Raw genomic sequence first — 22,043 nt, 5'->3', positions numbered from 1 at the left:
TTCAATGGGGTGACGTCCCAAGGATCCATTAAACGTTTCAATTTGTGAATCCTACTAACGGCTTCATGTGTTGCTGCTGCCGCCTTACATTTGGTCTCTTCCATCAACCCCTGTATTGCTCAATCTAAAATGGTATCGTCCGCCGTGTCAACATGGAGTTCCTGGTAAAAGACGTCAAACTATTCGTACATAAAAAAAAAAGATTTATAAGTAAACATTTCGCACAAAATTGATACTTTTATTCCATCTATGTTAATCTTAACATTAGTCAGTTCTCTCTAACATTTAAAGTTAAGCAGATACATCGATGTTCGTTCGTTACATGCATGCAGTCACATGGCTTTAATTTCACCTGTGTTCCCACTGTAATCGATAAATGTGATTAGTTAGCTAGCTAATGCACTGTAAAAGTGTTTCCAAAAACAGTCGACAGCTGCAGGTCTAGCTAACGCTACTGCACCTAGGCACGAATGGAACCCGATGCTATCAGCACTTTGTACCGCGAGTATAGTGGGTATCCCACCCCTATTTCTGCCTTCGTGACGGCGAATGACTACATGGCACTATTAAACGGCACGAGTTTCACTTTATCGACAGGTGAGACACTGCGCACACACACACACACAATAGAGATGTATAGAGATCGCAACGTTGTAACTGTCCCATTATGGCATCTGTGAGCGCACAGGCAGCGCCTGAGGCCATCTCCATTTTGAAGTAGTCAATTTTCTTCTACTTTTGAATTGTGAAACAAACTGAAAGGGTGTATACTGCTACCAAAGATGGTGGATAAACGAATATAGTTCACTCAGGCCGTTTACCATTGAAAGAAATGGTCAGTTCCGGTCTGCTTAACTGGGTTGTCCCATAGACACCAATGCAATAGCAGCTGGGTTTGGTCTGCTTAGTTCATTTACTGTAATGTAACCAGAAAAAATTAGGGAGTGGGGTGTCTCGCTTCCTCTTCGGTCTCTGCTGCTACCATAGAGATACATAGAGGATCCATCTTTGTGTCTGTGCAATTATAGCGAAGATTTCTATAACTAACCCAAGATCGACCAGAGCCTGTCATTTCCAATGGGAGTAAATTAATCATAGTGGGCAGAACAAGCAAGGAGGTTTGCAGAGCGAAGCACGAGCTAGTGAGATCCTATTGGGGCGTTCAAGTATTTATTTGCATATTTCCGTTAGGGAACGTGATGGGCGCGTGTGCAGTAACTCAATTCGCCCTTGGACTCCTTCTAAACAATGTCATTTTTTACAACTTTGGCAAAGGGTAAAGTCTACAAAATGCAGTCCACTCTGTTTGTTACAGATTCTAGTTTTGGAAACAGGAAACTGTATGGAGATCAATGTTTCATTGATGAGGAAAGTAGCCAAATGTCGGCCAAAATCCATCTCGCTCCATCTTCTCCCACTGCCGGCCACTTGGCTTCCTCACATCACCATATTTGGTAGTGAGTGGAAATGCCAACCGGATGCTTCACATTTATACATCCAGTGAAATATCTGACTCATTGTTCTATCTGTGATTATAGCGTCTGTGACAGCATGGGCAGCGCCATTGAGGCTATCTCCATTTTGAAGTAGTCAATTTTCTTCTTCACGATTGGCTGAACCCTCCTGATGACCTGGTTGGACATGACTCCAACAGGGTCACCAGGAGGGATCAGCCAATGAAGTTGGAAGTACCACCCAGTTGACTACATTAAAATGGTGGAAGCCCTCAATGGCGCTGCCCATGCTAAAATTGCCTTTTGGCCACTAGAGGCCTCTATAATTCTCTATGGCTGCTACCTGGAGTGTGTTGTTTGAACAGATAAAGCCAAGGTTGGCGATTTACTGCCACCTGCAGTTATGGAATGTTTGCTCCTGACCTGGATGGAATTATGTGATCCTCCCTTAACCCATAGGAAGTCCCACCAAATTGACTACTTAAAAATGGTGAAAGTCCTCAGTGGTGCTGCCCATGCTAAAACAGGCTTTTGGGCACTAGGCCTCCATACATCTCTATGACACACACTCACTCACACACTAAAGAACACTGAACAGTAGACAAATTGGTACCCATAAAAAACATATGCGCACAAGCAGTTCTCCCTGATTTGTGATATTTATAAACCTTTATGTGTATTTTGTTCTTTTTTGACTGCATGTATGCTATTATGTTTGCTTGGTTAAAAAAATGTTCCGTTTGAATTACTTTTAAATGTGTTGATAAAAAATCATAATTACAAACTCTCCTTCACCTGCACCTCTCAGAGTGGAGTCAGAATGAGACAGTCCGGGGAGCCAGACTGCACTATGCCCAGCAGTGGACACTGATTCAAAACTACAGTAAAGAGACAGACATAGACATCCTACCACCAAGCCCCTGCAGCCTTTTACACGGAGAGTAAGTAGACAGACAGATAGACAGACACTCCCCCACTTCACTCATTCACCATCCCTGTGTCTGGTGCTGACGACGTAATGTGTGTAAGATGATTATATAGTGGAGGTATTATTAAAGATAGGATAGGTCCTTCTCTAAGCTGCAGTTTTCAAGCCTTCCTTTTTTCCTTCCTGCTCAAATAGATTGCTGAGTTCCTATTCCCCGTCTGGAGCGCTGAAGGCGGTTGTCAGGGAAACCAGCAGTCAGGGTGCGGGACATCAGTTCCTAGAGGTAAGGATGGAGTGGTCTGGGTGTGTCAGTCATAATTTGGCTCAATTCCTTCACCCACCCTGATACAATACGTACTGGTTTGCTTTTAACTTTTATATGGTTTGTTCTTTTTCAGGTATGGAGCAACTATGGCTTAAAAAAAATCCTCCATCTCACAGCTCTCAACAAACATGGGAGAGTGTATGAGGATGGTAAGGCCTTTTCTTGAGTGATTTACATGCCTACAGTGTTCTGTGTATTTTGTTTGATGCTAGACCTGTCCACTGGGGACCTAATCAGGGCCATTTGCTTTAATTTATCAGCCACGCTCTCTCTCCGTCTGTCTCTGTGTCTGTCTGTCTGTCTTTCTCTGTCTCTTGTTCTCCATCTGTCTCTGTCTGTTTGTGTGTGTGTGCAGCTCAGTTTGGCTGCCTGGCCTGGTCTGCATGTGAGAGCAGGGTGCTGTATGTAGCTGAGGGGAAAAGGTCTATAGCAGATTCATCAGCTTCAGCGTCCAGCCCATCAGCTGGAGACCCAACAGCAGGGCCCTCAGGAGGCCCTTCTGGGAAGGTATCAGAAACACCCTGATCAATTCTCCTGTATTAATTGCTAAATTACGTAAATGTAATGTAATGTTAATTGTCTTTGTATGTTTAGCCATAAATTCAATTGGACGTAGTCCTTAAAGTTGCATTTAGGTGGTTTTGGAAGTACTCTTAGGATGACTATTATGTTGTGTAAACATGATTAGTGCTTTTTTCATGGCTTCAACGCCCTTCCTTTCCCCTGTTGTGCAGCAGGACAAGAGTGTGTACTGGGAGGACTGGGGTGAAGGCTTGACCAGTAAGAGTGTCCCAGTGCTGTGTGTGGCCGACGTGGCCAAGGGCACGGTAACAGTGCTGCAGGGTGTCCCTTCATACGTGTCCCCAGGCCAGGTGAGCACAAACAGGACCTCCAACACACACACACACACACACACACACACACCAATAAAGGCATTGGCAGAGCATCCTATGGTATTTGCAACTTCACTGTAAGGATCACCAGTCACATGACATGTCTTGTAGTCATGTAATTCTATGTAATATCGTGTTATGCCATGAAATGTAATGTACAGTAATTGTTGTCATGCTGATTGTTTTTCTGGTTAACACAGGGTCTCTGGGCCCATGATGGCGAGGGTGTGTTTTTTGTGGGCTGGTGGCATGAGCCCTTCAGACTGGGCCTGAGGTTCTGCTCCAATAGGAGGTGAGGAACAGCCTGTGTAGTCTACTATGTTTACGTCATCTCATTAATCAGTATCATCAGAGTAATATTGGACTGATCAAGATATGCCCTTATGTGTTATTTAGAATGATAACTCTTTGAAATTCTGGTTTCAGGTCAGCTCTGTTTTGTCTGGACCTGGAAGGAAACTGTGGTGAGGGTTTTATGTGTTCTTGATTGGTTCATTGTCATGGTAAACAACTTGTTAATTCACCATGAATTCACAACGAATTAACAACAAAGCTTCTCTCTCCTCCTCTCAAACCTCCATCCTGCACCCCCTTCTTGTCTTTCCTTACACAGAGTGTCTGTCTGGGGACACCAGCTCCGTCTCGTCCCCCCGTCTGAGCCCTGATGGACGCTACCTGGTGTACCTGCAGGGACAGGTCTTTGGGCCCCACAGCCAGTGTCTCAGCATGCAGCAGGTGAGTCCCCAGCCCGACCTCCGACCTCCAGCCTCCAACTCCCAGACCCTTGTCCAGACCCTTACCCCCGCTCCCAGTCTAGCCCCTAGTCCTCAGCGTTACCTCCTGACCGCTGCCCAGCCCTTTAAACAAGGAGCCGTTACCGCCTTATCAGAGAAGAAGCAAGGATGTTCTGGAGGACAGTGGGGAGTGCTGCTTTGGGAATGTTGCTTATACTTCGCTGGTGGTATTCTGCAACACACATACTGTTATATCCTTATCTTATCTCTGTCCACAGTATGACCTGGAGACAAGGAAGATCTCGGTGCTGGTGGACGTAGTCAATAGGCCAAAGAAAGGTACAGAATTTGAATAACTTTAACGCAACATTGGGAACTTGACAGAGAGTGGCACCCCATTCTTACTGCACTTTCAATCTCTTGCTTCTCACCCATTTCCTTCCCCGGACCCCATCTATCAATCCCCCTCCCTCTTTCCCAATCTCTCCCTCCCGTTCCCGTGCTCTCCTCCTCACTCTCCTTCACTGTCTGTGTCCCTAGATGAGTTTGCTGGGCTGTATGAGGCTCTGCCACCTCGTTGCTGGGCGTCAGACAGCCAGAGAGTGGTCTTCAGTAGCGCCCGGAGGAACTGGAGGGTATAGTACAAACACGCACACAAGCGGATGCAATTAACTTCATACTCTATGATCTCACTTTCTCATCTCTCCCTCTCTCCCAGGACCTCTTTGTAGTGGACAGGATCACTAGGAGAGTAACCCGCATGTCTGACCGTAAGCTCTCCTCTCCTTATATGATTATTAGTCTCAGGCCTCTCAAACTGAAACTAGTCAGAACTGTAGCAAACCGCTCAATCTTTCTCTCTCCCCTCAGCTGAGAAATTTGGGAGCTGGAAGCTGCTCACCATCCAGAAAGACCTGATGGTGGTCCATTGTTCCCATCTGAATGAGGCCCCACGCCTGGTAATACAGCATTGTGGTCATTCATGTACCGTTCTGGTCATTCAGGTTACCACTATACAACGCTCTGGGCATTCAGGTTACCCCTATATCAAATCAAATCAAATTTTATTTGCCACATGCGCCGAATACAACAGGTGTAGACCTTACAGTGAAATGCTTACTTATAAGCCCTTAACCAACAATGCAGTTTTTAAGAAAAAAAAAAAAAGGTTTAAGTAAAAAATAGATAAGTAAAAAATTTAAAATAATTAAAGAGCAGCAGTAAAATAAAATAACAATAGGGAGGCTATATACAGGGGGTACCGCTCTGGTCATTCAGGTTACCCTTATACAACGCTCTGGGCATTCAGTTTACCCCCATACAACGATCTGGTCATTCAGATTACCCCTATATACCGCTCTGGTCATTCAGATTACCCCCATACAACGATCTGGTCATTCTGGTTACAGTGTTTTCCACTAACGTTTTCAGCCGGGTACTTTTTCCACTTAAATTAACTACACTACTTTTTTACAATTCGCCCCCTCCCGCTAGAATGAACGATATCTATCTTCTAGCAATCTGTTGATAGGACAGGCACATGTCAGTCACAAAGTGAGCGGTGACATGGAGACACTGCTGGGTTGACAGTCTGCTGTCTGTCACACCTCCCGGTACCTGGGTTGTGTGTGTTGTGTACACTGTAGTTGCAGTCATATTTTTTTTACACGGAGGGAGAGAGCACAGAGGAGGCTGGTGGCAGGAGCTATAGGAGGACAGGTTCATTGTAATGGCTGGAATGGAATGAATAGAACAGAGTCAATCATGTGGTTTCCATATGTTTGATACTGTTCCATTTATTCCATTCCATGATGCTCCTTCATCGTCTATGTGGGTCAATTTGCACCTCCCATATAATGAGGTAACGATAAGTCGAAATCCACTTAGCATATTATTTTCTGGCACATTTGTTTATTTTCTTTTGCGTGTTTCATGTGCAGCCACGAAGTGCTGGAGCATAGGCTTACTGTGATTTGATTGATGAACAGCAAGCTTGACTAGTTTATAAATGGTGTCGAACTGACTGAATTAAGTCGATCTCATATATCCTTGCCATTCATAAATCATACAACGTAGTAATATGTCCATGGTATTGTATCGGGACAAGTAAACTAAAGATCTCATTTGTATTTTTGATATGAACTCTATCAGGACTTGCCAGACAGTGACGTTAAAGTGAGTGACTCGTCAGTAGCCTCCCGAATCGCATCAGTTAGAGAGCCGTTTATTTGGCTTCCTAATTTGCTTTCTTAATAGGCTTTTTGGTGATTAACTGCAGATAAATTCTGAAAACATTCTATGAGGATGGTGAATCCTCCTCACTACAGAACAATAGGTAGGCTAGTGGAACAATAGCCTCACTCTGGTCCAAAATATGATGAAAGAAAACGGATTGAATTGTTTTCAAAGCTAATGATACTTATATGTTATTTTCAGTGTTGACAATGGAGTAGTGAACTGCTGCTTTCTATGTAGCAAAGCCCATGATTAACATCTGCTTCATTCTTCAATTATACCTGTATTGCAGATAGCTGAGAAAATGCCTTTTAAAATGAAGCTTGAAGCCTGTGGAAGTCAACAGACTCTTACAAGATTATTTAAGAAGAAATCTGTGGATCGGTTGTTAAACAAGTATTTTTTAGAGCAAATAACATACTGCAATTCACAAAGAGTTGCAATTGAAATTCTTAGACTAATTGAACTGATACCGTTCTATCTTCTCTTAACATGTATGGACCCAGAACTTAATTGAGCATCTGTTCTGTTTATTTTTACATTTGAAAAAGTGCACGTCACACCATTTATTTAATTTTAAATGTAATCTTTAATTTTAAAAAATCAAGATAATTTGGGCTATTTACTTAATAAATACATCATTTGAAGAACAAACATAATTGTGGCAATTCATATCTTGCAGTAAAATACTTTAATCTTGTGACACTCTGTCAGGACTTGTATATGTGAGCCAGGGTGTATCTCATTTGGTGGTGTTGGGGATGGGTGAGTTTCATTTTGTTTGTATTTAGTGGTGATTGGTTAATGACTCCCAATCGGAGGTAACGAGTGTCAGCTGTCGGCTCGTTATCTCTGATTGGGAGCCATATATATTCTGTGTGTTTTCACCTTTGTTTTGTGGGTTATTGTTTCTGTGTTGCTGTTAGTCTGTATCAGTATTTTGAACTTCACGTATCGTCATTTGTTGTTTTCTTCGTGGTTGCTTTATTAATAAAGTCATCATGTTCACTCCACGCGCTGCGTATTGGTCCGCTCCTTCAGACGATCGTGACAGAATAACCCACCATAAAAGGACCAAGCAGCGTAACAAGCGGCAACAGGACCTACCTACACAGGAGTTATGGACGCCTCCTAAGGATTTTTGGACATGGGAGGAGATTCGGGCTGGAAAGGGTCCTTGGGCACAACCGGAGGAATATCACCGCCCTCGTGAAGAGCTGGAGGCAGCCAAAGCCGAGAGGAGGTGGTACGAGGAGGCAGCGCGAAGGCGAGGCTGGAAGCCCGTGGAAGAGAGGCAACCCCAAGAAATTTTTTTGGGGGGGCACATGGCTTGGGCGACGGAGCAGCAGGAGGCTGCCACAGGGAGAAAAGGAGAGAAGGCTAACGGAGTACGGGAGTCATTGGCGAGTAGAAGGAGGGAAGTTGTTGTGGCACGGCATGAGAGACTGAAGTGTGTTACCAGTCCGGTCCGGCCCGTTCCTGATCCCCAGTTAAGGCCAGTGGTGTGTGTTCCCGGTACGGACCGGCCTGTTCCTACTCCACGCACCAGGTCCACGATGTGCGTCGCCAGCCCGGCCCGGCCTGTTCCTGCTCCACGCAGGAAGCCTACGGGGTGCGTCGCCAGCCGGCCAGAGTCTGCCGTCTGCCCAACGGCGCCTGAACTGGCCGTCTGCCCAACGGCGCCTGAACTGGCAGTCTGCCCAACGGCGCCTGAACTGGCCGTCTGCCCAACGGCGCTGGAACTGCCCGTCTGCCCTATGGCGTCTGAACTGCCCGTCTGCCAAGCGCTGCATAAGCCGCCCGTCTGTACTGAGCCTGCAAAGCCGCCCGTCTGCCATGAGCCTTCAGAGCCGTCCGCCAGATCGGAGCCGCTAGAGCCTTCCGCCAGACAGGAGCCGCTAGAGCCTTCCGCCAGACAGAATCATACACTTGCTATGGAATCAGCAGGAGCCGACGCAGCCCATACTAGACTGGAAGCTCAGGTTCGGGACCAGAAAGAGCAGCTCCTGCAGATGGGAGCCGCCCTGCTGGAGGTGATGACTGCAATCCGAGGCTGGGGTCCGCCTCCACCGCCAGCCGCCCAGCCAGCACCATCAGCCAGCCATGAGCAGCCAAATCCGTCAGCCGGCCATGAGCAGCCAGATCCGTCAGCCAGCCATGAGCAGCCAGATCCGTCAGCCAGCCATGAGCAGCCAGACCCGTCAGCCAGCCATGAGCAGCCAGATCCGTCAGCCAGCCATGAGCAGCCAGATCCGTCAGCCAGCCATGAGCAGCCAGATCCGTCAGCCAGCCATGAGCAGCCAGATCCGTCAGCCAGCCATGAGCAGCCAGATCCGTCAGCCAGCCATGAGCAGCCAGATCCGTCAGCCAGCCATGAGCAGCCAGATCCGTCAGCCAGCCATGAGCAGCCAGATCCGTCAGCCAGCCATGAGCAGCCAGATCCGTCAGCCAGCCATGAGCAGCCAGATCCGTCAGCCAGCCATGAGCAGCCAGATCCGTCAGCCAGCCATGAGCAGCCAGATCCGTCAGCCAGCCATGAGCAGCCAGACCCGTCAGCCAGCCATGAGCAGCCAGACCCGTCAGCCAGCCATGAGCAGCCAGATCCGTCAGCCAGCCATGAGCAGCCAGATCCGTCAGCCAGCCATGAGCAGCCAGATCCGTCAGCCAGCCAGGATCCGCCAGAGCCGTCCAGCCAGGATCCGCCAGAGCCGTCCAGCCAGGATCCGCCAGAGCCGTCCAGCCAGGATCCGCCAGAGCCGTCTAGCCAGGATCCGCCAGAGCCGTCTAGCCAGGATCCGCCAGAGCCGTCTAGCCAGAGCCGTCCAGCCGGGATCCGCCAGAGCCGTCCAGCCGGGATCCGCCAGAGCCGTCCAGCCGGGATCCGCCAGAGCCGTCCAGCCGGGATCCGCCAGAGCCGTCCAGCCGGGATCCGCCAGAGCCGTCCAGCCGGGATCCGCCAGAGCCGTCCCGCCGGGATCCGCCAGAGCCGTCCCGCCGGGATCCGCCAGAGCCGTCCCGCCTGGATCCGCCAGAGCCGTCCCGCCAGGATCCGCCAGAGCCGTCCCGCCAGGATCCGCCAGAGCCGTCCCGCCAGGATCCGCCAGAGCCGTCCCGCCAGGATCCGCCAGAGCCGTCCCGCCAGGATCCGCCAGAGCCGTCCCGCCAGGATCCGCCAGAGCCGTCCCGCCAGGATCCGCGAGAGCCGTCCCGCCAGGATCCGCGAGAGCCAGCCAGCCAGGATCCGCCATCTAGGCAGGTGCTGCCCCTTAGCCCGGTGCTGCCCCTTAGCCCGGTGCTGCCCCTTAGCCCGGTGCTGCCCCTTAGTCCGGTGCTGCCCCTTAGTCCGGTGCTGCCCCTTGTTCCGGTGCTGCCCCTTATCCCGGTGCTGCCCCTTATCCCGATGCTGCCCCTTAGTCCGGTGTTGCCCCTTAGTCCAGGTGGGGTTAGTTGGAGGGTGGTCATTGGGAGGAGGCTACCGAAGCAGGTTGTGACTGTGGTGGGGTGGGGATCACGACCGGGGCCAGAACCGCCACCATGGACAGACGCCCACCCAGACCCTCCCCTAGTCCTGATGTTGGTGCGCCCGGAGTTCGCACCTTTAGGGGGGGGTACTGTGACACTCTGGCTCTAGGACTTGTATATGTGAGCCAGGGTGTATCTCATTTGGTGGTGTTGGGGATGGGTGAGTTTCATTTTGTTTGTATTTAGTGGTGATTGGTTAATGACTCCCAATCGGAGGTAACGAGTGTCAGCTGTCGGCTCGTTATCTCTGATTGGGAGCCATATATATTCTGTGTGTTTTCACCTTTGTTTTGTGGGTTATTGTTTCTGTTAGTCTGTATCAGTATTTTGAACTTCACGTATCGTCATTTGTTGTTTTCTTCGTGGTTGCTTTATTAATAAAGTCATCATGTTCACTCCACGCGCTGCGTATTGGTCCGCTCCTTCAGACGATCGTGACAAATCTCAAGAGAAGAGGATAAATGTTAAAGGTTTAATGTTCTCTAATTTAGAAAATAGTCCTGATCATATAGACCTAGGCCTAGACAATATCCCAAAAAACTAACAATGCACTGAATTCATACATTTTCAGTAATTAAAATGTTAAACACAATACCACAACAAATGTTTCCAAACTGGGAGGTAAACTCAATAATGTATTCAATAATTTCGCTGAGTATTTAGAATGGAATCAAGGCGTTAGAATGTACTATAGGCCACCAAAATAGAGCTTATTTGGCAGAAAATTCTTAACCACTTAAACGGGGGATCCTGGCTGGCTACTTTTACATTTGGCTGGCTACTCCATGTGCTTGTGGAAAACACTGTGGTTACCTCTATACAACACTGTGGTCATTTAGTTTACCCCTATACAATGTTCTGGTCATTCAGGTTACCCCTATACAACGCTCTGGTCATTCAGGTTACCCCTATACAACGCTCTGGTCATTCAGGTTACCCCTATACAACGCTCTGGTCATTCAGGTTACCCCTATACAACGCTCTGGTCATTCAGGTTACCCCTATACAACGCTCTGGTCATTCAGGTTACCCCTATACAACGCTCTGGTCATTCAGGTTACCCCTATACAACGCTCTGGTCAGTCAGGTTACCCCTATACAACGCTCTGGTCATTCAGGTTACCTGGTCATGTCCTATCATCTACAGTTACAGTACATTACCATATAGGCATTGGTTCATTGCAGGCAGTGGCTTTTCTTCCGTCGGCCGGGGGGGAGGGGGAGGTGTCCTGGGACCCTCTGGACGAGTCGTGTCTGCATGGTGCTATCGTAGATAATCTGGACATCAGCCCTACGCCCCAGGAGGAGAACCCAGAGTACTGTAAGTCAGTCAATGGTGGTTCAGAACTTGTCTGGTCATCATATCTGTTTGTCTTTGAGAAAACAATAAATGTATGCTGATGAAGTAAATTGTGTGTCTCTTATGCAGCTGGTCTAGACTTCGGGGCCCTGCTGGTTACATCAGACCACCTTCCTTCAGGCACCAAGGTCCCTCTGGTGGTGTTTGTCCATGGTGAGAGAAACCTCTGGAGAATCTAGCTCCTCGGCCCGTATTCATAAATCGTCTCATAGTAGGAGTGCTGGTCTAGGATCATATCCTCACTGTATATATCATTTAATTTGTATAAAAGATCAGCACTCCTATTCTTAGACGCTTTATGTATATGGGCCCTGATCTATGAAAGAGATCAGTGAAGACTCACTGAAGCTTATTTGTGTTCTTTCCCAGGTGGGCCGCACTCCCAGTTCTTTACAGAGTGGAATGTCACCACAGCAGTCCTGGTCAAACTTGGCTTTGCTGTACTCATGGGTAAGATTGTGGACTTCCTCCTTGGCTCACACCCACACACACTGTTATCATCCACTGATATAATATTGTTTCTCTCTCTGTGTTTTGTAGTGAATTACCGGGGTTCCACTGGCTTTGGCCAGGACAGCATCCTCTCTCTGGCCGGTAACATCGGCAGCCAAGACGTCAAGGATGTACAGGTACCGAGTGAGCTCTCAGCTGAAAATAACTACAGCCAGAACCTTCAATACAACAGTGTTTCTCAACCCAGGGTGCCAGTCAGGTTGCTAATTTTTGTTCTAGCTCAATACTACTAACACATCTGGTTCAACTAACCTCTTCCTAAATATCATTCCCAGAGGGCTGTGCTAACTGCCCTCGCTGACCAAACTGCTGAGAAGCTCGTGACCCTTGACCCTGATAAAGTGGTGGTGATGGGTGGGTCCCACGGGGGCTTCCTGGCCTGCCACCTGATTGGCCAGTACCCAGACTTCTACAAGGCGTGTGCTGTCAGGAACCCAGTCATCAACGCTGCCACCTTACTGGGAACCAGTGACATCGTGGACTGGTGAGACTGACTCTGTCTGTCTCTGTCTATCAGTGTATAGGACTGGAGAGTGGAGACTTTAAAACACTAATTGAAGTGCACTAGTTGGGGGACGGAAAGTGTGCGCACTGTATATTTAAGAGACTGTAAAAAATAAAAGATGTTAAAAAATACAAGTACTATGCAAATACAATGTGATTAGTTGATGGATAGTTATCCTGTGTCTCCCTCTACCTAGGCGTTATTCCAGTGTGGGGATGCAGTACTCTTATGACCAGCTGCCCACCCCAGAGGCTCTCACTACCATGCTCCAGAAATCCCCCATCACCCACGCACCTCAGGTTTGAGCGCACGCACACATTCATGCACACAAATACACACACATACACTGACTGTGCACCTTGCAGTAGATTGACCGAGTGTGTTTAAAGGGCTCCCCTATAGCTGTCAATGAGACAACCATATCATTTAGTTTCCTCTGTGTGTGTCCAGATCAAGGCCCCAGTGCTCCTGATGCTGGGGGGTAAAGACAGGAGAGTGTCCCCTCACCAAGGTCTGGAGCTGTACCGCTCTCTGAAGAGCAGGGGCTCCCCCGTCAGGTGACAACCGCTTGTTATGTTATCCATCATCATCCAGCCCACATGAAAAAATACTTCAGATTACTATAGAATACTACAGTACTTACCATAGCATTCTGTAGTAAACTGTTGTATACTGTAGAACACTATACTACACACTGTAGTATCCCTCGATCATGTGTATTACTTACTGTAGAATTTTGTAGTATACTGTAGAATACTATAGTAAATACTCCAGTATTATCCGCAAAACAAAACACTGTAGTAAATACTCCAGTAATGTCCGCAAAAACACTACAGTCTGCAAAAACACTACAGTTTTTTAACTATTGTAAAAACGACAGTATCTAATTTGCATATACCCTACCCATTCCCCTCCCTATATCCCAATTTGTGCCACCCATAAGTGAGAAACCTACATGCAAAGTATAGACCATATAATGTGTTCCCTACTGGTTATAGAAAAGAGCAGAAGCTTTGAACTATCTGTTCAGATCCCAGTCCTACCTACAGTTGAAGTCAGAAGTTTACGTACATTTGGGTTGGAGTAATTAAAACTAGTTTTTCAACCACTCCACAAATTTCTTGTTAACAAACTATAGTTTTGGCAAGTCGGTTAGGACATCTACTTGTGCATGACACAAGTAATATTTCCAACAATTGTTTACAGACAGATTATTTCACTTACAATTCAATGTATCACAATTCTAGTGGGTCAGAAGTTTACATACACTAAGTTGACTGTGCCTTTAAACAGCTTGGAAAATTCCAGAAAATGATGTCATGGCTTTAGAAGCTTCTGATAGGCTAATTGACATAATTTGAGTCAATTGGAGGTGTACCTGTGGATGTATTTCAAGGCCTACCTTCAAACGCAGTGCCTCTTTGCTTGACATCATGGTAAAATCAAAAGAAATCAGCCAAGACCTCAGAAAGAAAATTGTAGACCTCCACAAGTCTGGTTCATCCTTGGGAGCAATTTCCAAACGCCTGAAGGTACCACGTTTATCTGTACAAACAATAGTATGCAAGTATAAACACCATGGGACCACGCAGTTGTCATACCGCTCAGGAAGGAGACGCGTTCTGTCTCCTAGAGATGAATGTACTTTGGTGCGAAAAGTGCAAATCAATCCCAGAACAACAGCAAAGGACCTTGTGAAGATGCTGGAGGAAACAGGTACAAAAGTATCTATATCCACAGTAAAATGAGTCCTATATCGACATAACCTGAAAGGCCGCTCAGCAAGGAAGAAGCCACTGCTCCAAAACCGCCATAAAAAAGCCAGACTACAGTTTACAACTGCACATGGGGACAAAGATCGTACTTTTTGGAGAAATGTCCTCTGGTCTGATGAAACAAAAATATAACTGTTTGGCCATAATGACCATTGTTATGTTTGGAATTAAAAGGGGGATGCTTGCAAGCCGAAGAACACCATTCCAACCGTGAAGCACGGGGGTGGCAGCATCATGCTGTGGGGGTGCTTTGCTGCAGGAGGGACTGGTGCACTTCACAAAATAGATGGCATCATGAGGATGGAAAATTATGTGGATATATTGAAGCAACATCTCAAGACATCAGTCAAGAAGTTTGGTTGCAAATGGGTCTTCCAAATGGACAATGACCCCAACCATACTTCCAAAGTTGTGGCAAAAAGGACAACAAAGTCAAGGTATTGGAGTGGCCATCACAAATCCCTGACCTCAATCCTATAGAAAATGTGTGAGCAGAACTGAAAAGGTGTGTGCGAGCAAGGAGGCCTACAAACCTGACTCAGTTACACCAGCTCTGTCAGGTGGAATGGGACAAAATTCCCCCAACTTATTGTGTAAAGCTTGTGGAAGGCTACCCGAAACGTTTGACCCAAGTTAAACAATTTAAAGGCAATGCTACCAAATACTAATTGAGTGTATGTAAACTTCTGACCCACTGGGAATGTGATGAAATAAATAAAAGCTGAAATAAATCATTCTCTCTACTATTATTCTGATATTTCACATTCTTAAAATAAAGTGATGATCCAACTGACCTAAAACAGGGAATTTTACTAGGATAAAATGTCAGGAATTGTGAAAAACTGAGTTGAAATGTATTTGGCTAAGGTCTATGTAAACTTCCGACTTCAACTGTACTTACAGGTTATGGAAAATTTGCTCTTTTGGTATTTCTCAAGTAGATTTCCTCAAAGAGAAAGCCTCCACTTCTATGTCAAAGAAAATAAAACTAAAACACCATAGTAAATACTACAGTAATGCCCGCAAAGACACAGTAAACACTACAGTATACTAAAGTCTGTAAAAACACTACATTAATTGCTATAGTATATACTACAGTTTTCTTTGACTGCAGTATTTAAACTATAGTTAACTGTAAATACTACAGTATACTACGGTAAATACTACAGTATTCACTGTAGTGTTTTAGCAGACTTCAGTCACTACAGTAAATACTATAGTTTATACCATAATATATTATAGTATTTTTTTCATGTGGGTGAATGGAATTAATTTTTCTTTTAAATTCCAATACTGCACTGATTGCCCTACTAATCAAATCATCAAATCAAATTGTATTTGCCACACGCACAATTGGTCCAGCGTCGTTGGGGGAGGGTTTGGCAGGCCGGGATTTCCTTGTCCCATCACGCTCTAACGACTCCTTGTGGCGGGCCGGGACCCTGCAAGCTGACTTCGGTCGCCAGCTGGATGGTGTTTCCTCAGACACATTGGTGCGGCTGGCTTCCGGGTTAAGCGATGCATCAAGAAGCAGTGCGGCTAGGCAGGGTCTTGTTTCGGAGGACGCATGGCCTCTCCCGAGTCCGTAGGGGAGTTGCAGCGACGGGACAAGACTGTAACTACCAATTGGATATCACGAAATTGGGGAGAAAAAGGGGTAAAAGTACAACAAAAAAAATATATATATATAACAAAAGGAATAAATACTCAGTGAGTAATGATAACTTTGTTATATACACGGGGTACCAGTACCGAGTCGCTGTGCAGGGGTACGAGGTAATTGAGGTAGATATGTACATATACAGTGCATTTGGAATTTATTCAGACCCCTAGACTTTTTCCACATTTTGTTACGTTACAGCCTTATTCTAAAATCGATTAAATTACTTTTTTTCCTCATCAATCTACACACAATACCCCATAATGACAAAGTGAAAACAGGTTTTTAGAATCTTTTGCAAAAGTATTATAAATAAAAAACAGAAATACCTTATTTACATTTGCTATGAGACTCGAAATTGAGCTCAGGTGCATCCTGTTTCCATGATCATCCTTGAGTTGTTTCTACAACTTGATTGGAGTCCACCTGTGGTAAATGCAATTGATTGGACATGATTTGGAAAGGCACACACCTGTCTATATAAGGTCCCATGTCGACAGTGCATGTCAGAGCAAAAACCAAGCCATGAGGTCGAAGGAATTGTACTTAGAGCTCCAAGACAGGATTGTGTCGAGGCGCAGATCTGGGGAAGGGTACCAAAAGATTTCTGCAGCATTGAAGGTCCCCAAGAACACAGTGGCCTCCATCATTCTTAAATGTAAGAAGTTTAGAACCACCAATACTTTTCCTAGAGGGTCTGAATACTTATGTAAATGTGATATTTCAGTTAAAAAATATATAACTTGCAAAAATGTCTACAAACCTGTTTTTCCTTTGTCATTATGGGGTATTGTGTGTAGATTGATGAGACAAAAATAAGAATTTCATCAATTTTAGAATAAGGCTGTAACGTAAAAGTCAAGGGGTCTGAATACTTTACGAATGCACCGTAGGTAAGGGTAAAGTAACTAGGCAACAGGATAGATAATAAACAGTAGCAGCAGCGTATGCAATGAGTAAAAATAGTTAGTGCAAAGAGGGTCAATGCAGATAGTCCGGGTAGCTATTTGGTTAACTATTTAGTAGACTTATGGCTTGGGGGTAGAAGCTGTTCAGGGTCCTGTTGGTTCCAGACTTGGTGCATCGGTATCGCTTGCCGTGCGGTAGCAGAGAGAACAGTCTGTTACCTGGGTGGCTGGAGTCTTGCCAATTTTTCGGGCTTTCCTCTGACACCGCCTGGTGTTGAGGTCCTGAATGGCAGGGAGCTCAGCCCCAGTGATGTACTGGGCCGTACACACTACCCTCTGTAGCACCTTGCGGTCCGATGCCAAGCAGTTGCCATACCAAGCGGTGATGCAGCCAGTCAAGATGCTCTCAATGGTGCAGCTGTAGAACTTTTTGAGGATCTGAGGGACCATGCCAAATCTTTTCAGCCTCCTGAAGGGGAAGAGGCGTTGTCGTGCCTTCTTCATGACTTTGTTGGTGTGTGTGGACCATATTAATTCCCTAGTGATGTGGACACCGAGAAACTAGAAGCTCTCGACCTGCTCCACTGCAGCCCTGTCAATGTGGATTAGGGCGTGCTTGGCGCTCTGTTTCCTGTAGTCCGTGGTCAGCTTTCTTGTCTTGCTGACGTTGAGGGAGAGGTTGTTGTCCTGGCACCACACTGCCAGGTCACTGACCTCCTCTCTATAGGCGGTCTTATCGTCGTCGGTGATCAGGCCTACCACTGTTGTGTCATCAGCAAACCTACTGGTTTTGGAGTTGTGCGCGGCCATGCAATCATGGGTGAACAGGGAGTACAGGAGGGGACTAAGCACGCACCCCCGAGGGGCCCCCGTTTTGAGGGTCAGCTTGGCGGATATGTTGTTACCTGTATTGACGCTTTTCCTGTTTGATGGCTCATTGGAGGCCATAGCGGGATGTCCGAATTAGTGTCCCGCTCCTTGAAAGCAGCAGCTCTATATGTTTTGCTCTATGCAGATGTTGCCTGTAATCCATGGCTTTTGGTTGGGATATGTACGGTCACTGTGGGGATGATGTCTGTGCTAGCGAAACTGTCCTGTTGCTTAGCATCCGCTTCATTGGACCACTTCCATATTGAGCGCCTCACTGGTACCTCCTGTTTGAGTTTTTGATTGTAAGCAGCAATCAAGAGGATCAAGTTATGGTCAGATTTGCCAAAGGGAGGGCAAGGGAGGGCCTTGTATGCGTTCCTGTGTGTGGAGTAAAGGTGATCTAGAGTGTTGTTGCCTCAAATTGCACAGGTGATATGCTGGTAGAAATTAGGTAATTTTCCCTGCATTAAAATCACCGGCCACGAGAAGCCTCTGTATGTGCATTTTCTTGTTTGCTTATGGCCCTATACAGCTCATTGAGTACGGTCTTAGTGCCAGCATTGGTTTATGGTGGTAAATAGACAGCTACGAAAAATATAGATGAAAACTCTCTTGGTACATAGTATGGTCTGCAGCTTATCATGAGGTATTCTATCTCAGGCAACCAAAAACTCGAGACTTCCTTAAAATTAGACTTTGCGCACAAGCTGTTGTTAACAAAGAGACGCACTCCTGCCCCTCTCAGTTTACCCGAGACTGCTGTCCGATCTTGCCAGCGAGGTGTATTGTCCTTGTTCAGCCAAGACTCAGAGAAAAATATAGGATATTACAGTTCTTCAGGTCCCGTTGATAGGATAGTCTCCAACGTTCGCCAACAAAACAGACGGCAATGGCGGTCTAGATGCGCGCCGACATAGTCTAATCATGAAGACGCCTCGCTTGCCTCTCTTTCGCCGCTGCTTCCTCTTTCGAGTCCTGGGGATCAGGGCCAGGTCCGGGGTAAACATCCAGAACTGCCGACTCGTTGAAGTAGAAATCTTCATCCAAATGGATGTTAGTGATTTGCTGTTCTGATGTCCAGAAGCTGTTTTCGGTTAAAGAAAATTATGGGGGAAACATTATGTACACAAAAAGTTTAAGATCAGCGGGAAAAAAATTCACACAAAATAGCAGAATTGGTCAGGAGCCCGTAAGATGGAAGCCATCCACTTCAGCGCCATCCTAGTTTAGCAATGTTATTAGATGGTTCGTGGACCTGTGTGAACTCCATATTCATTAGGCACCAAATGGAAGCAAAACAAACTGAAACAGGGAGGGACCTGAACAATAAGAAATGCTTGTTTTTGTGTTCCGTGGCAAAACGTTTTGCTACGGTGTGCACTAATCAATAGAACTGTGTTGCCCCCTGCAGGTTGCTGTGGTTTGCGGAGGACGGCCACTCTCTGGCCCGTGTGGACACTCAGGCTGACTGCTTTCTCAACCTGGTGCTGTGGTTCCAGCAGCACCTCCACCTGCACTGAGCCTCTACTGGTATGACTGGACACACACACAAAGAAGTGAACTGTGGAATTAAGACATCCACACTTGTGTAGTGTACTCACGTTGTACAGTTCAGTTGAGAACGTCATTGTTACCAGGTTCTTCCGGTGTGTTCTTTTTCTATGGTTGCATCATGTTATCATGCCAACAATAAATGTTTTGTTGAATATATGACAACCTTTTGCGTTGATTGTAAATTGTGCACAACCCTCTGTGAGCTCCATGAGGCAGTGGATGATTTACTTAACTGCAGATGTGGATTCCTGTGGATTTGTCTGGGAAGCATCCAAAACGCCAGTGTTGGGGAAGCTACTCTAAAAATATAGTTTTCCAAGCTACCCATTACTTCACACTGGAAGAAGTTAAGCTACACTAAAGCAAAACATAGTTTACTTAACTGTTTTGAACTCCAAGCACAGATGGGACACATGGAAATTAATTTGCTTAGGCATTAATCATGCAAACACATGTATTTATTTATTGTGACATGGCGTCAGTGAGATTCAAACCTATGATCTTCTGTTCCCTATCCATGGAATTAGTCCACTGCATCTCCAGAATGGAGCTAGCGTGCCATGTTTTTTAACTCATGCAAGGCTGTTCATTTTAGTCTATTCAAACAGACCCCATTTCAAAGGAAACAAACACTCATTAAGATGAGGTGTGGCCAATTAGTGGGCACAGCCAACACACCTGAACACACTTAACAAGATGAAGGATAGAGAACGTTTTGTAACATTCTTAGAACGTTCTCTCAATGTTACTAATGTTTCCTTGTGGTTTTTATGGAAAGTTGTATTAACGTTCTGAGAACGTAATGTATGTTTGTAAATGCACCATTCACAGAAAGTTGTGGGAAGGTTGTGTGCAAAATAACCATAGGACAACCACACTCTCACCAAGCGCTAAGAAACATATGGTTCTCAGAACGTTAACGTTATGTGCTAGCTGGGTAGTTCGCTATATCCAAACTACTTCGTGAAAATTATCATATGAAAATCTGAAATGTCATATACAAATTGCAAGAACAGACCACTTTGTGGTCATATGTTAAAATAATGTGTAATTGATCTTATTAAACACAACAACAATGTTTCAAGTGAGAATTAGGCAGGTCGGTAACACTTTGGTCCTCTGTAGCTCAGCTGGTAGAGCACGGCGCTTGTAACGCCAGGGTAGTGGGTTCGATCCCCGGGACCACCCATACACAAAAATGTATGCACACATGACTGTAAGTCGCTTTGGATAAAAGCGTCTGCTAAATGGCATATTATTATTATTATTATTACTTTACTTGATACCCAGTGTCATAACACTTTATGACACGGTCATAACCATGTCATAATATTTCCTAACAGCTGACATAACTTATCATAACCTGTCATAATATGGTCATAATACTGTCAGGACCCATATATTTAGACCTGTTGTGCCATATATTGCATTATTTTATGGCTGGCTATGACACCTACATAAGAGTGTCAAAACCCACATTTATTCAAATTAGTTTTTTCCCCGCCAAGAATTGTCCTTTTGTATGAAAGTTTGTTTCTTAAATCCTTTGTTGTTGTTGTAATGAATTCTTTACGGTCATGTTTTTTTACGTCATATTCTAAATAGCTTGTAGAAAATACACTTTATGACACTGTCATGAAGCATTTTGACCATCCTGTGTCACTTTACTTGGACTAAGAAAATACACTTTATGACACTGTCATGAAGCATTATGACCATCATATAATCATATAAGCCAGATAGGCCTATCACATACATGCCCTTATGTCAGTCATCAGTCACAAAGAGGGTGTCTCCTGAAATCTGCTCCTGCATTCATCCCGGTCATCAGCAACAGAGCATTGGGGTAGGTGCATGTCTGACATTAATGTGCACAATTGCAATGATAATTTCATACGGTCAATAAAAAAAAATGATGTAATGGAATGTTTTGCCTTGTGTGGTAGGGTTTTGTGGGTTTGACACTCTATGTAGGTGCAATAACAGGTCTAAATATATGTGTCATGACAGTGTTATGACCATATTATAACAGCTTTTGACAAGTTATGTCTGCTGTTATGACATAATGACATAGTTATGACTGTGTCATAACGTGTTATGACGCTGGGTGTCAAGTAAAGTGTTACCTGCAGGTCTGATGCCGAACAAGAAAGGAAATGATTGCCTACTTCACCTATATATATATATATATATATATATATATATTAATTTTTGTGTGAAAAAAAGTAGTGTCGTTTCAGTAGTTAGCTACATGGCAAAAAAAAGGAATTAACTACTTAAAACACTACCTAGATTTGAATTTAGTTCACTACTCCCCAACACTGCAAAACACCATAGTCAACTGCAGACAAAAACATATACCTGCTGTGTTCAGACAACACTCACTCCCACAAGGGAACAGTGGCACCTCAACAGATAATGTAACATACACATGTGACACAACCACACCTTCATAGATACCATTCACACTCGGTATAAAGGTAGAACTGACACTCTCTCTTCATGGTAAAGTAGTCTGTTTCAGGCAGATGGTGTAGAATCAAATACTTCAGCCCTCCTTTTGTGAGATTGAAAGAACTCAAAACAATGTGTCACAGAATCTGAGGAGGGGGAAAAAAGCTGTTTTAAAAATGTACTCCTGTTTAAAATTTTCCTCATGACAAATTTAATTGAATATGAATTTTAATGTTACTGTTGGGCTAAAACAACAATACTTCTAGATTACTATCATTTAAGATGGGTTGAACCCAAGCCGCCATCGCTTAACCATATTTCATGGTCGTCTGTAAACATGTGGTTCTGGTTAA

General features: G+C 45.3%; 1 protein-coding gene across 2 annotated transcripts; it reads left to right on the top strand.

The window, feature by feature from the left end:
- The first annotated feature begins 121 nt into the window (after nucleotides 1-121).
- Nucleotides 122-19,392, top strand: LOC311147328 (acylamino-acid-releasing enzyme). Of its 2 annotated transcripts, none has more exons than XM_084184016.1 (21): nucleotides 122-597; nucleotides 2,263-2,395; nucleotides 2,578-2,665; nucleotides 2,781-2,856; nucleotides 3,063-3,214; nucleotides 3,442-3,579; nucleotides 3,801-3,892; nucleotides 4,027-4,064; nucleotides 4,214-4,335; nucleotides 4,613-4,673; nucleotides 4,875-4,969; nucleotides 5,053-5,104; nucleotides 5,205-5,293; nucleotides 11,277-11,412; nucleotides 11,521-11,604; nucleotides 11,821-11,901; nucleotides 11,992-12,080; nucleotides 12,240-12,448; nucleotides 12,666-12,768; nucleotides 12,920-13,026; nucleotides 19,094-19,392. In XM_084184016.1, the coding sequence occupies exons 1-21, from the start codon at nucleotides 471-473 to the stop codon at nucleotides 19,200-19,202; spliced, it is 2,181 nt and encodes a 726-aa protein (XP_084040142.1). In that variant the 5' UTR covers nucleotides 122-470; the 3' UTR covers nucleotides 19,203-19,392. The 2 variants fall into 2 exon arrangements, with proteins under 2 accessions (XP_084040142.1, XP_084040143.1); XM_084184017.1 differs by having other exon boundaries at nucleotides 397-597; nucleotides 3,445-3,579.
- The last annotated feature ends 2,651 nt before the right edge of the window (nucleotides 19,393-22,043 follow it).

Source organism: Coregonus lavaretus, assembly GCF_964263955.1.
Source record: "Coregonus lavaretus genome assembly, chromosome: 20".
NCBI lineage: Eukaryota > Metazoa > Chordata > Actinopteri > Salmoniformes > Salmonidae > Coregonus > Coregonus lavaretus.
The sequence above is the reverse complement of the archived record's forward strand: the minus strand, read 5'-3'. Positions and strand labels throughout refer to the sequence as shown.